This window comes from Octodon degus, unplaced genomic scaffold, assembly GCF_000260255.1.
Source record: "Octodon degus isolate 3935 unplaced genomic scaffold, OctDeg1.0 scaffold00011, whole genome shotgun sequence".
Classification (NCBI taxonomy): domain Eukaryota; kingdom Metazoa; phylum Chordata; class Mammalia; order Rodentia; family Octodontidae; genus Octodon; species Octodon degus.
In genome coordinates, this window is record NW_004524587.1 from 14,830,190 (window position 1) to 14,842,182 (window position 11,993).

The 11,993-nt window shown below is 45.4% G+C and overlaps 2 protein-coding genes, 1 long non-coding RNA gene and 1 other non-coding gene across 4 annotated transcripts in view; 2 read left to right on the plus strand and 2 right to left on the minus strand.

Annotated features, from left to right (window-relative positions):
• Positions 1–529: 529 nt before the first annotated feature.
• Positions 530–4,925, minus strand: LOC111815094. Its single transcript, XR_002819888.1, has 3 exons — positions 4,721–4,925; positions 4,038–4,355; positions 530–3,076 (listed from the first exon to the last, which is right to left on the minus strand). It is a non-coding gene; the product is annotated as an uncharacterized LOC111815094 (long non-coding RNA).
• On the minus strand, positions 1,766–1,897 carry LOC111815137. The gene has a single exon (XR_002819921.1). It is a non-coding gene; the product is annotated as a small nucleolar RNA SNORA40 (small nucleolar RNA).
• Positions 3,297–4,360, plus strand: Agrp (agouti related neuropeptide). Its single transcript, XM_004625868.2, has 3 exons — positions 3,297–3,733; positions 3,889–3,971; positions 4,165–4,360. Exons 1-3 carry the CDS (start codon positions 3,601–3,603, stop codon positions 4,345–4,347), a joined length of 399 nt encoding a protein of 132 aa, XP_004625925.1. The 5' UTR covers positions 3,297–3,600; the 3' UTR covers positions 4,348–4,360.
• Positions 4,926–5,076: 151 nt separating the features above from the next.
• Atp6v0d1 (ATPase H+ transporting V0 subunit d1) overlaps positions 5,077–11,993 on the plus strand; it is a 47,326-nt gene continuing 40,409 nt past the window's right edge. The window contains exon 1 of the mRNA XM_004625870.3: positions 5,077–5,316. Within this exon, the coding sequence (XP_004625927.1) occupies positions 5,187–5,316 (130 nt within the window). The 5' untranslated portion in view covers positions 5,077–5,186. The remainder of the gene's footprint in view (positions 5,317–11,993) is intronic.

Below are 11,993 nucleotides of genomic sequence, written 5' to 3' on the forward strand. Positions count from 1 at the left end.
ATATTAAAGCCATAGCACCAAGGAAAACAAAAAAAAATGATAGGCAGAAACTTTTTTTTTTTTTTAATTATTTATTTATTTATTACATTTATTTATTGTGTGTGTGTGTGGCCAGCTCAGCCCACCAGGGGGCGAGGCTGGCTGGCATGTGGTGCTGAAGGATCGAACCGCGGTCCTTGTGCTTTGCCAAGCTTGTTCCAAGTAGCTGCTTTAGACCACTGAGCCATCTCTCCAGCCCCAGAAACTTTTTTTTTAAATTTTATTTATTTATTTATTTATTTATGTGTGTGTGTGTGTGTGGCCAGCTCAGCCCACTAGGGGGCGGGGCTGGCTGGCATTTGGTGCTGGGGGATTGAACCACGGTCCCTGTGGTTTGCTAAACTTGTTCTAAGTAGGTGCTTTAGACCACTGAGCCATCTCACCAGCCCAGGCAGAAACTTTTAATTGCAACAAAATTGGTAAACCAAACCAAAGATTCATTGCAAAAGTTAACACAGATGCAATTATGGGTATACATATACATAGAAGGCTATGAGAAGAAACCCATTTGGGACATGTTAGTGGGTGGGGGGCAGTTGGGTGATGCTGCACTGAAGGCAAAAGGGGGTTGGAGTAGGAGAGGATATAAACAAATGTTTATTTCTCCTCTGGAGGACTTTACTTGATTTTATGGGTGATGCGAGTGGTTTTGGTCTCCTATGGCTAAGTCTGGGTCAATGCACATTCACAACAGCTATACAGTAGCAGCTGACAGTAGCTACAATAGGCTGCTGGCTAATTCACAGGTGGAACTAACTCTGAGGAGCACTTGGGTAGAGGTAATTGTCTCATCTCCAGATGACAGCAATGAGTCTGCTGATTGTTAACTAGGATAGCGCTCTTGAGTGAACCAAATTAGATATCAGAGTAAAGAGGGTGCCAGTTATGAGTCCAAGGAATTTTTACAATGTCTCTTTGCCTACCATTCCTCAAGTTCTATCCAAGTTTCATGATGAAGCGCTCCCTCCCCTAGGAAGCCTTCCCTAGACAACTCCCTCCCCATCTTCAGCTGAGGTATTATTATTATTATCATTATTATTTTGTATTACTAGGGATTAAATACAAGGAGCACTGAACTACATTTCCAGTTCTTTTCATTCATTTATATTTAATTTTGAGACAGGGCTTGTTAAGGTTTGTCTTGAACTTATGATCCTCCTGCCTCAATCTCTCAAGTAGCTGAGGTTGCAAATAGGCAACACTGTGGCTGTCATCATGTGTGATGGTTGGCCTGTCTCCTCCACTGGGCCTAAGCAAGGTCATAGGCTGTCCCTGTGAGCAACCTGGCCTTTGTGTGGTACTATCTGTGGGGCAGATATACCTGCAGGCACACATCTATAGCTAAGCACTGGGGTGGGAGGAGGCCCCAGGCCAGACATGAAGACCTATCCGTAGGATGAATACTGAGTGGGTCCAGCCAGTGCCAAGTCCCCACCCCAGCTCCCTAGAGCACTTTTCCAATCCACATGCAATCCTTGCTTCCTATCTCTTTTTATTTGCATAATAATTTTTAAATTTTTATTTTCTTTTTTGAGGCAATCTCACTCTATACAGTCCAAACTTAATTCCTCTTGCCTCAGCCTCAAGATCACAGATCTCAGGGGCTGGGGAGATGATTCAGTGGAATAAGTGTTTCCCTGGTAAGCACAAGGGCCTGAGTTCAATCCCCGGTTCAGAAAAAAGAAAAAAAAAAAATCGCAGATCTGTAACCACTGCACCTAGTAGTAATATTCCTTCTCTAATGTATCAAAACTCATACCTAACACTGAGTTCTGGGTTGCAAAAGAGGATTTATTTTCTGTACCTGCTCATTTAAGTGCTTCCTATCTTTTCAGCCAGAATCTCTAGGGATGGGACAAGGATATAAGGATTTGGGGAAAAGTGCCTCATATACAATAACATGTGTGAGGCCCCTTCCTGAGCTCCAAGTGACTCATCTGGAATGGAATCACAACCTGGGGGCCTGATATCTTCATCCTGTGTCACTCTAGAGAAAAGAAAGTCTTGACATGGGCCTGAGGTATGGCCTCTGGGAAATGTCAATGCCTAAAGTCAGAGATGCCTTAACACTAGGTATGCTTTGGCAAAGAGTCACTAAATTGTCACCATCATTCTTAGGGAGATAAGGGGTCTGGCCCTTTACTGGATTGTCCTAAGGGGAGCTTTGTCTGATTCCTCGGTGTCTTCCCTTACACACACACCCAGGCAGTAATAAATGACCTTCTGAGCTCCAAGGATTGTTATTCTGAGCCAACCTTGGGAGAACCCAATGGCGCCTGATTCTAGAATGGACACCAGTGCTTGTCTGTGGAAGAAGCCTGCCAGAGGCCCACTCTCTGCAGAACACCTCCTCACCATGAAGCCTGCATACAAACAGCTGTTAACTCCAGGAAAAGGCTGGCAGATGGCTACTTGGTGGGAGGATTTCAACAGGCATCCTCTTGGTCCAAAGAACCTGTGTGGACCTAGACTGCAAACCCAATAGCTTTTTCATCCTCTTCTGCTGCTTTGGGCGAGTCCAGTTTGGATACTGGGGCCTCTAAGCTGATGCAGCTTGCATCTCTCTCCAGATGGGCACATGTGTAATAAAAGACCCTCCAGAAGGGCAAGGAAAGACAGGGACAAATGGGGATCTGTGTGCCCTTCCCCATTCACAAATGGGTAGTTCTCCTCACAGACATGCACTGATGATGCCAGGCATGGTCAGAGGCCTGACAATACAGGGCGGAAGGGGCAGCCATTAGCACTAATGAGGCAGGCGGCCTGAAAGCTTTTTACTCTCAAGCTGCTTGACCACCCAGGGAACAATCCGTTCTACTTCCTTGGCTTCCAGGAACCTGAGGTTCAAAAGGAGCTAGGGGACAGTAGTAGGGGTGGGGGCCTTAGAAGAGTCAGAATAAAAAAAAGGGAGGGGAGGCAGAACCAGAGATACAGCCAGGAGAGCCTATTTATGGCTAGGTGGGCATCTTCTCCACTCTTCTTTCTCCAAAGAAATCACACAATAGTCACTGGCCCATCACCCCCTTGATCCAAGTTCCTGGAAGCAAAGGAAACAACAACCCACATAAGGCCTGAATGAGCATCTCTGGGGCTAGAAATTAAATTAAGCTCTCAGGGCCGCTTGCCTTGTTATTGCTAATGGCTCCAGCCTGGGCCACACTCTGAGTTTGGGTCCTGTGGAAATTTAGGGGCCCTAGAACCCAAACTTTAATTGGCTGTTTGAGTCCTCATTTTAGATTGGTGATGAGCGACCCTCTAGTAGAGCATCCAAAGGTTCAGGCTTCAGGGACTGAGGCCCGAACTGTGTCCCCACCCTCCAGGGAGGGCCCCTCATATATGGCCACAGGGAGAAGTCACGTGTAGGTCTTTCATTATCCCCTACCATATAAGTGGGGGCACAGGTGGCCAGGAACTCTCTAGGCAAGAGCCAGCAAGCAGAGGTAAGTCCTCAGGTTGGGCAGGGACTCCTACTCTGGGTGGGAAACACTCTCTTTGGGCACCTTGAGGGTCCTCCAAGGATGAGGAGGGCCTAAGTGGTGGGTTTTCCTGCTGAGTCAGGCCATGCTGACTACAGTGCTGCTGAGTTGTGCCGCCCTGCTACTGGCATTGCCTGCAACACAGGGCGCCCAGATGGGTCTGGTCCCCCTGGAGGGCATCAGAAGGCCTGACCAAGTCCTGTTCCCAGAGTTCCCAGGTCAGTATGGGCAGGGGTGGGATTGGGTGGGGCCTGGATACTCACTGGCTACAAAGTTATCTGCGTGGTATAAGCCCTCTTTCCCTTCACAATCTACTCCTGGAACATGAGTACTTTGTGCATGGAGGGTCCTGCCTTCACATCCTCAGCCCCAGACCTAGGCCTGCATGTTCCGCTAAAGAGGACAACTGCAGAACAAGAAGAGGCTCTACTGCAGAAGGCAGAAGCTTTGGCAGAGGTACCTGCTTGGGGAAAGGGGTGAGGTCTCAGGCAGAGGGCATTTCATACCATCCCCCCTTCGCACCTCCAGACTCCTTTATAAGGTGGGAGGGGGCTCACTGCAGACTTCACTCTACTGCCCTCCTGTATGGATTGGAGATTCGGTTCCAGAACTTCCTTGTGCTCACGTTCTTGCTGCCCTGCCATTGCAGGTATTAGACCAGCAGAACCGCGAGCCCCGTACCCCACGCCGCTGTGTAAGGCTACACGAGTCTTGCCTGGGGCAGCAGGTACCGTGCTGCGACCCGTGTGCCACATGCTATTGCCGCTTCTTCAACGCTTTCTGCTACTGCCGCAAGCTGGGTACTGCTACGAACCCCTGCAGCCGCACCTAACCGGCCATCTGGGCAGAGACAAGGGGACGCGAATAAAGGATGGAACCTACCCAAAGGTTGTGGTTCTTTCGAACGTGGGGGTCGTGGGATCTGGGTTCATGGAAGAGATAGGGGGTATCACCAACCCACGAAATCACACACACCCTTATCTAAGGCTTGCTATCCATCATCTGAGTCAGATACACGCGCGCTTTTAGGGCACTAGGGCCCTTTGGGGGAAGCAAAAGAGTTTCACTCCAGTCCTGGAGAATCTTGTGCAACGATGCAGCGAAAGCTGGACGCAGTAAGCCTACCCGGGCTGTTAGCAAATAAGCATTGGGCGCCAGGGCCTGCTGGCAGTTAATTGTGACCCCCAGTAAAGTTCGCTTCTCACCTTATCTCGGTTTTCCTTTAAGAATTGACTGGCTCAGCAGTGTAGAACCTTTGTAAGCATAAGAAGCCCTCCCAGTTTCATCTTTACCTCGCAGACCCTATAGTGCTAGGTGCACCTAACCCGGGAAAGCAAGAGAGCTCCCATTTAATTCTGCAGTCACAGGCGACCCCACGCGTTGGCCCTCGGACTTCCAAGTAGCTGTACAAACCCGGGAACCTGAGGGCCGCCCCCCCTCAACGCGCAGGCGCCACAAGGCGGTCTGTCGCTCACACCTGCGCAATGCTTGCGCCTGAAACCACCCGGAAGCCGGACGTGGTTCAGTTGCGGTCACGTGAGGCACTTGTGCGTCACCTGACGCACTTGACAGCCAGTTGCGGACGCCGCGTCAGCTGGTTTTGGAGTTGCGTTGCGTGCCGGCCGGTCGGGGCTCTCCGGTCCTGCCGCCCCTGCCGCCCCTGCCGCAGCCATGTCGTTCTTCCCGGAGCTATACTTCAACGTAGACAATGGCTACTTGGAGGGACTGGTGCGCGGCCTCAAGGCCGGGGTGCTCAGCCAGGCCGACTACCTCAACCTGGTGCAGTGCGAAACGCTAGAGGGTGAGCCGCGGGCCGGGGCTGAGGGGCCTTGAATGACCAGAATGGAGTCCGCCCCGGGCCAGGAATCCCGAAGCAGGGGCGGGGTGGTCTTGAGGGGCCTGAGAGTCCTCACTGGAAAAGCGGGAGCTGAGGGCGGGAGTGCGTGAAGGGGATCTTCTAGAACTGTGGCTCGGAGCCTCGGACCACAGTGGTTCGTCTCTCTTGGATTGCCTCCTCACCCTGTTGTACTCGACACGTAATTTGGAAGGATAGTGTCTCTTGGGAGTGGCTGTGGCTGGTAGGAAGGGTGCCCATACAAACCTCTTTACCCAGACGTAGGCAGAGCTGTGTCGTGGCACTGCTTAGGGAAGCTAAGCAGCCCCTCCCCCCCATTGTCTTGACCTCCGGACTGAGCGTTCCTGGGAAATTGCTGAGCCCCATTTTGCGAGGGCTTACTCCCAAACTGAACTGGGTGGATTTCTTAAGGAATCTGGGAGAGCAAGGAGGTGGCTGTTCGTACGCAAGTATTTGGCTAAAATTCAACTCCTTAGCCATTGGGGGGGGGGAAGGGGGGACGCTGCTCTTGGAACTAAGATTGTTACACAAGACTAGCAAGAAGCAGAGTTCCTTTTCCTCTCAGCACACAGCTTCAAAGTGAGATTGACACCCTCAGGCACAGCTGTGGCCTGAGTTAGAGATGTCCTTGTTTCTAGACTTTCCCCTGTGGTGAGGTTCCCATCGCTGATCCCTAAATGATACCTCTGAGCCAGGTACTTATTACTGGAGGGGGAAGGTAGCCAGACGGTTACCCGCTGGAGAATATTTTTTCATCAAAACTTTAGAGGTTAAGAGGCTAGGGATTTGGCTCAGCAGTAGAATTCTTGCCTAGCGAGCTGTAAGACCAGGGTTTGGTCCTTGGCACCAAAACCAAAATATAAAAAGCTTTAAAGGTTAAATTTCAGTGGTGCTGGTCTGTAAGCTCAGCTACTCATTAGGTTGAGGCAGGAGGATGGCAAGTTGGAGACAAGCAGGGGAATTTAGGAAGACTCTCAAAGGGCTAGGGTTGTAGTACAGTGGTAGAACAATTGCATACCATGTACAAAGCTCCGGATTCAATCCCCAGTAAAAAAAAAAAAAAAAAAAAAAAAAAGTGCCCTGAAGGCATTCGAGGAAAAAAAAAATCCTTAGGAGTTCGAACCTCAATGCCCAGTAAAGTACAATAATTATAGATTTCATGATTTACAAATAAAGATGTGAGAAAAGTTGTTCATCCTTCAGTAGAGTTGGGGGAAGAGAAGAGAGCGCTTCAGGATGCTGGGCACTTAATGTGAGTTTTGTGCACTGACTGGACCTTGAAGAACATCTTTATTTGTCAAATTTGAAGGTGAACACCACTGTTGGTTAATTGGTATTCACTTGGCTTCTCTCCTGGTTTTCCTTATTCCTGGTGCTGCCTTCCTTCCTGTAGAACTTAAAGAGGCATGTGGTTCCCATCTTCCTCCATCATCCTCTGTAAACACACTAGGCCATTCTTCCCACAGTATTTCTCGGTCAGCTGGTGGACCCCCTTGTGGAACAATGACAGACCTTTGGGCAGGCATTCAGTGATCTCTCACTCTTTCACACATACTTCTATCATTCACACAATAGTTATTCACCAGCAGGTGGTGTACATGGTTTATGAGACTTTGGAGTCAGGCAAACCTGGTTTGAATCCCAACCATGCCAATTACTGGATTACTTTAGACAAGTTATTTAACACTCTGAATCCTTGGGTTCTACATCAGGTATATTAACAGTATCTGTCTTGTAAAGATTGTGAGGCATCAGCAAATTACTATATGTGAAACAGCACGGAGAAGACACTAATCTCCAAGGATAAAGTAAACACTCAGTGAACATTAGCTCATGTTTTCCATGTTATTTCACCTGCTCTTTGCTCCTCTTTCTTGTCCTCAAGAAGCACCACCCCTGTACCACCTCATCCTAGAAACCCTGTGGTCATGCTAGACCAGGGAGTGTTGTTCCCTCCAATTACCGCTCCCTGTGGCAGTTTGTCAGTACTACTTTCCAAATGACATGGAATTTGGGATTCTTGAGACCTTGTATTCTGGAGATGTTCAGGACTTTTTGGAAATAACCAAAATCACCAAAAGCAGACCAGCAGTCCCATTTATCTGCCACATCAAGGCTTTCCCTACAGCTAAAGATGATATCAGAGGGCTGGCCTCAAGACCACTGTTATTGGGTATATTTGCCTCCTCAAGAAGTAAAGGTAGGAAGGGGGAACCAAGGAAGCCTGTAGCCCCTAGAGAAATCTTTAGGTGTGTGTTTGGGTGATAAGTTTTCTAGTAACATATTTCAGGTGTTGGATACTTCTTAGAAGGAGTAGGGTACTGGGAAGAGGGTGTTTGTAAGAGGCAAATATTGGATCCTGGTCTTCCTTCAGCAGGGCAGCTGCCCACTGAGTGCTGTCTTTTGTTAGAATGATCTCTCTTAAGGTCTCTGAAGCCCATGTAGCATTCAGTGTGCGTTTTGCTCAGTTCTTTTTAAGGCCCTAGAAAGGGCATTTCCCTCTGATGAACTAAGGGGACACAGCTGGGTGGTGACAAAGGCTTTTTACAATGCTTAGATTTTTCTGGATGTATTGAATGCCTTATAGGAGCTGAATTCTATGCTAAGAATTTGGAGAAAGAGGAGGTGAGTTGAGATGTATGAAGAAAAATCTTAAGAGTATTACATTAATTTACCTATTTAATGCCAATAGGGACTGAAATATTTGGGGTTTTGTTTTTCAGACAGGGTCTTATTAAATAGTCTGGGTTGGCCTTGAATTTGCTAAATAACTCAGGCTGGCTTAAACTCTTGGTGATCCTCCAGCCTCAGTCTCCCTAGTGCTAAAATTACAGGTGTGCATACCCAGGTGAGATACTTTGTTAAATGATACTCTCTTATCGTTTCAAAATTTGGGGCGAATGTCAGCAGGAGAAGACATTAGTAGATCAATGTAGTATAGTAGTAGTTACAAATGGCTCCATGGCAGAGTGGCGCATAGCAGAGGGCAACAGTTTATGGTGACAGAAGACAGAAAAGGCAACAAGAACAAAAGGGAGGAGCAACAGAGAGTAAGCCTCTTGCCCTCCCTGTGTTATATGCAGGCTACCTGCCCCAGGGCAGGTGTAGCACTTATACCCATAGTCATTGGTTCTTGATTCAGTCATATACTCTAGAACCTTGCCCCATGATTGTGTAAGGCTTTTGGGGAGTGGACATCAAGTCACAAACCATAACAGTGCTGTATCAGTCCATTTTCTGTTGCCAGTAACACAGTACCACAGACTGAGATACATAGAAAAGAAGTTTATATTAGCTTATATTAGCTCATGGTGGTTCTGGTGGTGATGCGATATATATATATATATATATATATATATATATATATATATATTCAGCAGGGGACTATCCATACATATCCATGTATATATCCCTTTAAATACATATTTGTCTTCTGATCTCTCTCTTTTTTGGGTTTTTGGACAGGGTCTCACTGTACAGTTCAGGCTGCTGCCCCTGAACTCACTATGTAACCCAGGCTGGCCTTGAACTTGCAGCAGTCCTCTTTCCTTAGTGTCCCAGTGCTGGGATTACAGATGTGCATCATCATACCTGTTTCCTTTTTTATAAAGCCACTAAGAGATGGTCGTGGGGGCTTCATCTGATTAATCTTAATAATTTGGCAAAGATCCCACCTTTGAGCTTAGATTAAGTTTCCACTCTCTTATTATCTCACAATGGGGATAAGTTCTAACTCATGAACCTCTGAGGGAGTTTCATCTGGCTCCTAATCCATAGCAAGTGTTTAGCACAAATGGTACATAGTATGTACATAGTATATTTCCCACTGTTAGCCCTTATTGTTATTATCAAGTGAAAACATTAAATATGAAGGGCAGTGATTGTGAGATAAGAAATGTTAGTTTAGTATTTATTTATGACAGTAATGGGGATTGAACCTAGAAGCCTTTGCCCTAAGCTATGTCCCTTTTCCCATTTTTATTCCTTTTGAGACAAGGTCTTGCTAAATTGCTAACTTGTGATTGCGCTCTAGCTTGTGTGCTGAAATTACAGATATGTGCTGCCATGCCTCACTGAGAATCTTCTTTCAAGGGCATGGCTGGTTTAAGGTCCTTCCATGAAGAAGCCAGCCATCCAGAGAGCTGGGGGTAAGAGCATTTCAGATGGAATTCTACATTGAATGTAGAAATATAGTTGAGCAGTTCAAAGGGAACAGAAGGAGCCAAAAGTGACAGGGTGTTAGAACAGCAGATCTTTTGGGAAGCCACTCTTTGTCTTAAAAAAAAAAAAAAAGGAATCACCTGACCCTGAGAAGGAAGCCTAGTGGGTGTGAGGGCAGAAGTAGCAGTGGTAGGAAATCTCACCTTCCACTGAGGCTTGTCGAGTTGGGGTTGTTGGGTATGGCTAAGTGAGTGTGTTTCAGACCCTAGAGAGCATATGTAGTGGTACTTCCTTGTTCAAGTGTGTGTTTGTTCATTTAAGAAACACTTCCTTCTGAATTTTAGCTCAATAAGACCCACGTAGTACTTCAGACCTACAAAACTGTGGGATTAAAAAAAGTTTCCATTGCTTTGCCACCATATTGGTGATGATTTTTTTTTTTTTTTTTTTTTTTTTATGATTTGTTATAACATTAACAGCAAGTGAATACAGTTGCCTTCATTCTCAGAGTGGTTTTATCTATGTGAGAACTAAGATGGTCCTGTTAGATGCTTGGGTGGTACTTTGCAAAAGTGACCTTTTTTTCCAGCTTTCATTACTGTAACTTCCTAATAAGGAAGACAGTTGGCCTTGCTGGGAAGATAGAAAGATTAACAAATGAAGGTGGAATTGCTTACAAAGGAAGCAGTAGGTGATTATGGTACCAGGAAAAAAGGGACATCTTAAGCCTCTTGAATGAAATAATGTTGACCCACAATGTTAATGAAACATTTAAAATAAGAAAACTTAAAGTGGATTTTGAAGATTGTGTGGGAAGATGATGGAATAAAAATGTTGAGAGGTCTTCTAGTTTGAGGCTCCAATAAGATCATGGCTGTCATGAAAAATATGAAGAGACCAGACCACTTTGACTAGATGAGGACTGTATTTCATATGGTGAGGAAGGAGAAATTGAAGAAGGCATCAAGTTATTAAAGTTTCAAAACATTGTAAGAAATTATAATTAAATTAAAATATTTTAATAATGATGTACTGAATTTTACAACTTAACTACACATTAAAGTTAGAAAGTATTAAAAGAAAAAAATACTTTTTTTTTTTTTTTTGTGGAATCAAGGATTGAACTCAGGTCGTTGTGCTTGCCAGGCACTTATTTTACTGAGCCATCTCCCCGGCCCCAAGAAATACTTTCTTTTTGAAGGATTATTATTATTATTATTATTATTATTTTTTTTTTTTTGGCATGGAATGACCTCAGGGCAGGTTTGGCTGGTTTGAGTTGTGGGGATTGAACCCCAGCAACCTGAGCATGACTGCTTTGTTGAGGCAGCCACTTAAAGAACTGAGCTAAGGGGCAGGCCCCAAGAAATACTTTCTGAAGACCTACTTTGCCCAGTGTGCTGGGCCTCATCCCAAAGCGAGGTATATTTCAGGCATTAACCACAATTCTGAACTTGGATTCTTAGCCTGAGCTGTCTAAACCCATTGCTATTAATTTGCCTGGTTGGCTGTTGGAAATTCAGAGGTAAATCAGGCACCAGCCCTACAGTCCAAATTTCTTTTCCTTTTTATTCTTTAAAACTTTATTATGAATATCACCAAATAGATACAAAAGACTAATATTATGAGCCTGTAAATAATAATCACCAAAATGCAGCAAATAACAACTCTTGTTGTCTCAGCAATTATCAGTCCTTTTAATAATAGCTCTTCTTGAGCTGGGGGCAAGGTTCTTGTCTAACACTCATGAGGCCTTGGGCTCCATCTCTTCACCACCTCCTTCCCACTACCTACTCTTTCCTAAAAACCAAAGAGCTCCTTTTATCCCCTGATGTTTTTTTTTTTTTTTAGGTACTGAGGCTTGAGCCTAGGAAGCACTGAGTTGTATACATTCTTCCACCCTCAACCCCCTCCTTCCCTTTCTCTCTTCTGCCTTTCCCTCTTCCTTTCTTCTCTCTCCCATCTCTCCCTCTTTCTTCCTCTCCCTCCCCTTTGTCTCTTTTCTCCTGCCTCTCCTCTTTCCTTGTCCCCTTTTCTCCCTCTTTCCCTCCTCACCTTTAATTTTTTTTATTATTAAATAAACTTTATTTTATTAGAAATCTTGTATTGTTACAGTTCTACTACATAGTATCTATCAATTTGACGCATGTCACCTTTAATTTTGATACAGGGTCTTGTTAGGTTGCCTGCCTCCTTTTCTCAGCCTGCTGAGTAGCTGAGAATATTGGTACGTACCACTATCCATGGGCTTTGTCGAATTATTTTGAAGTAAATCTCAGCATTTGATTTCAGCTGTAATATTTTTCAGCAACTCTGGCTAAAGTAGTGACTGTTTAAAAAATTAAATTATTATTCTTCCTTTACAGAAACCCCAGTTATTTGTTAATGGAATCAAATGTCCATTTAGTGTTCACATTTCTTTGATATTTTCCCCCATCATCTCTCTCTCTCCTGTCTCCCTC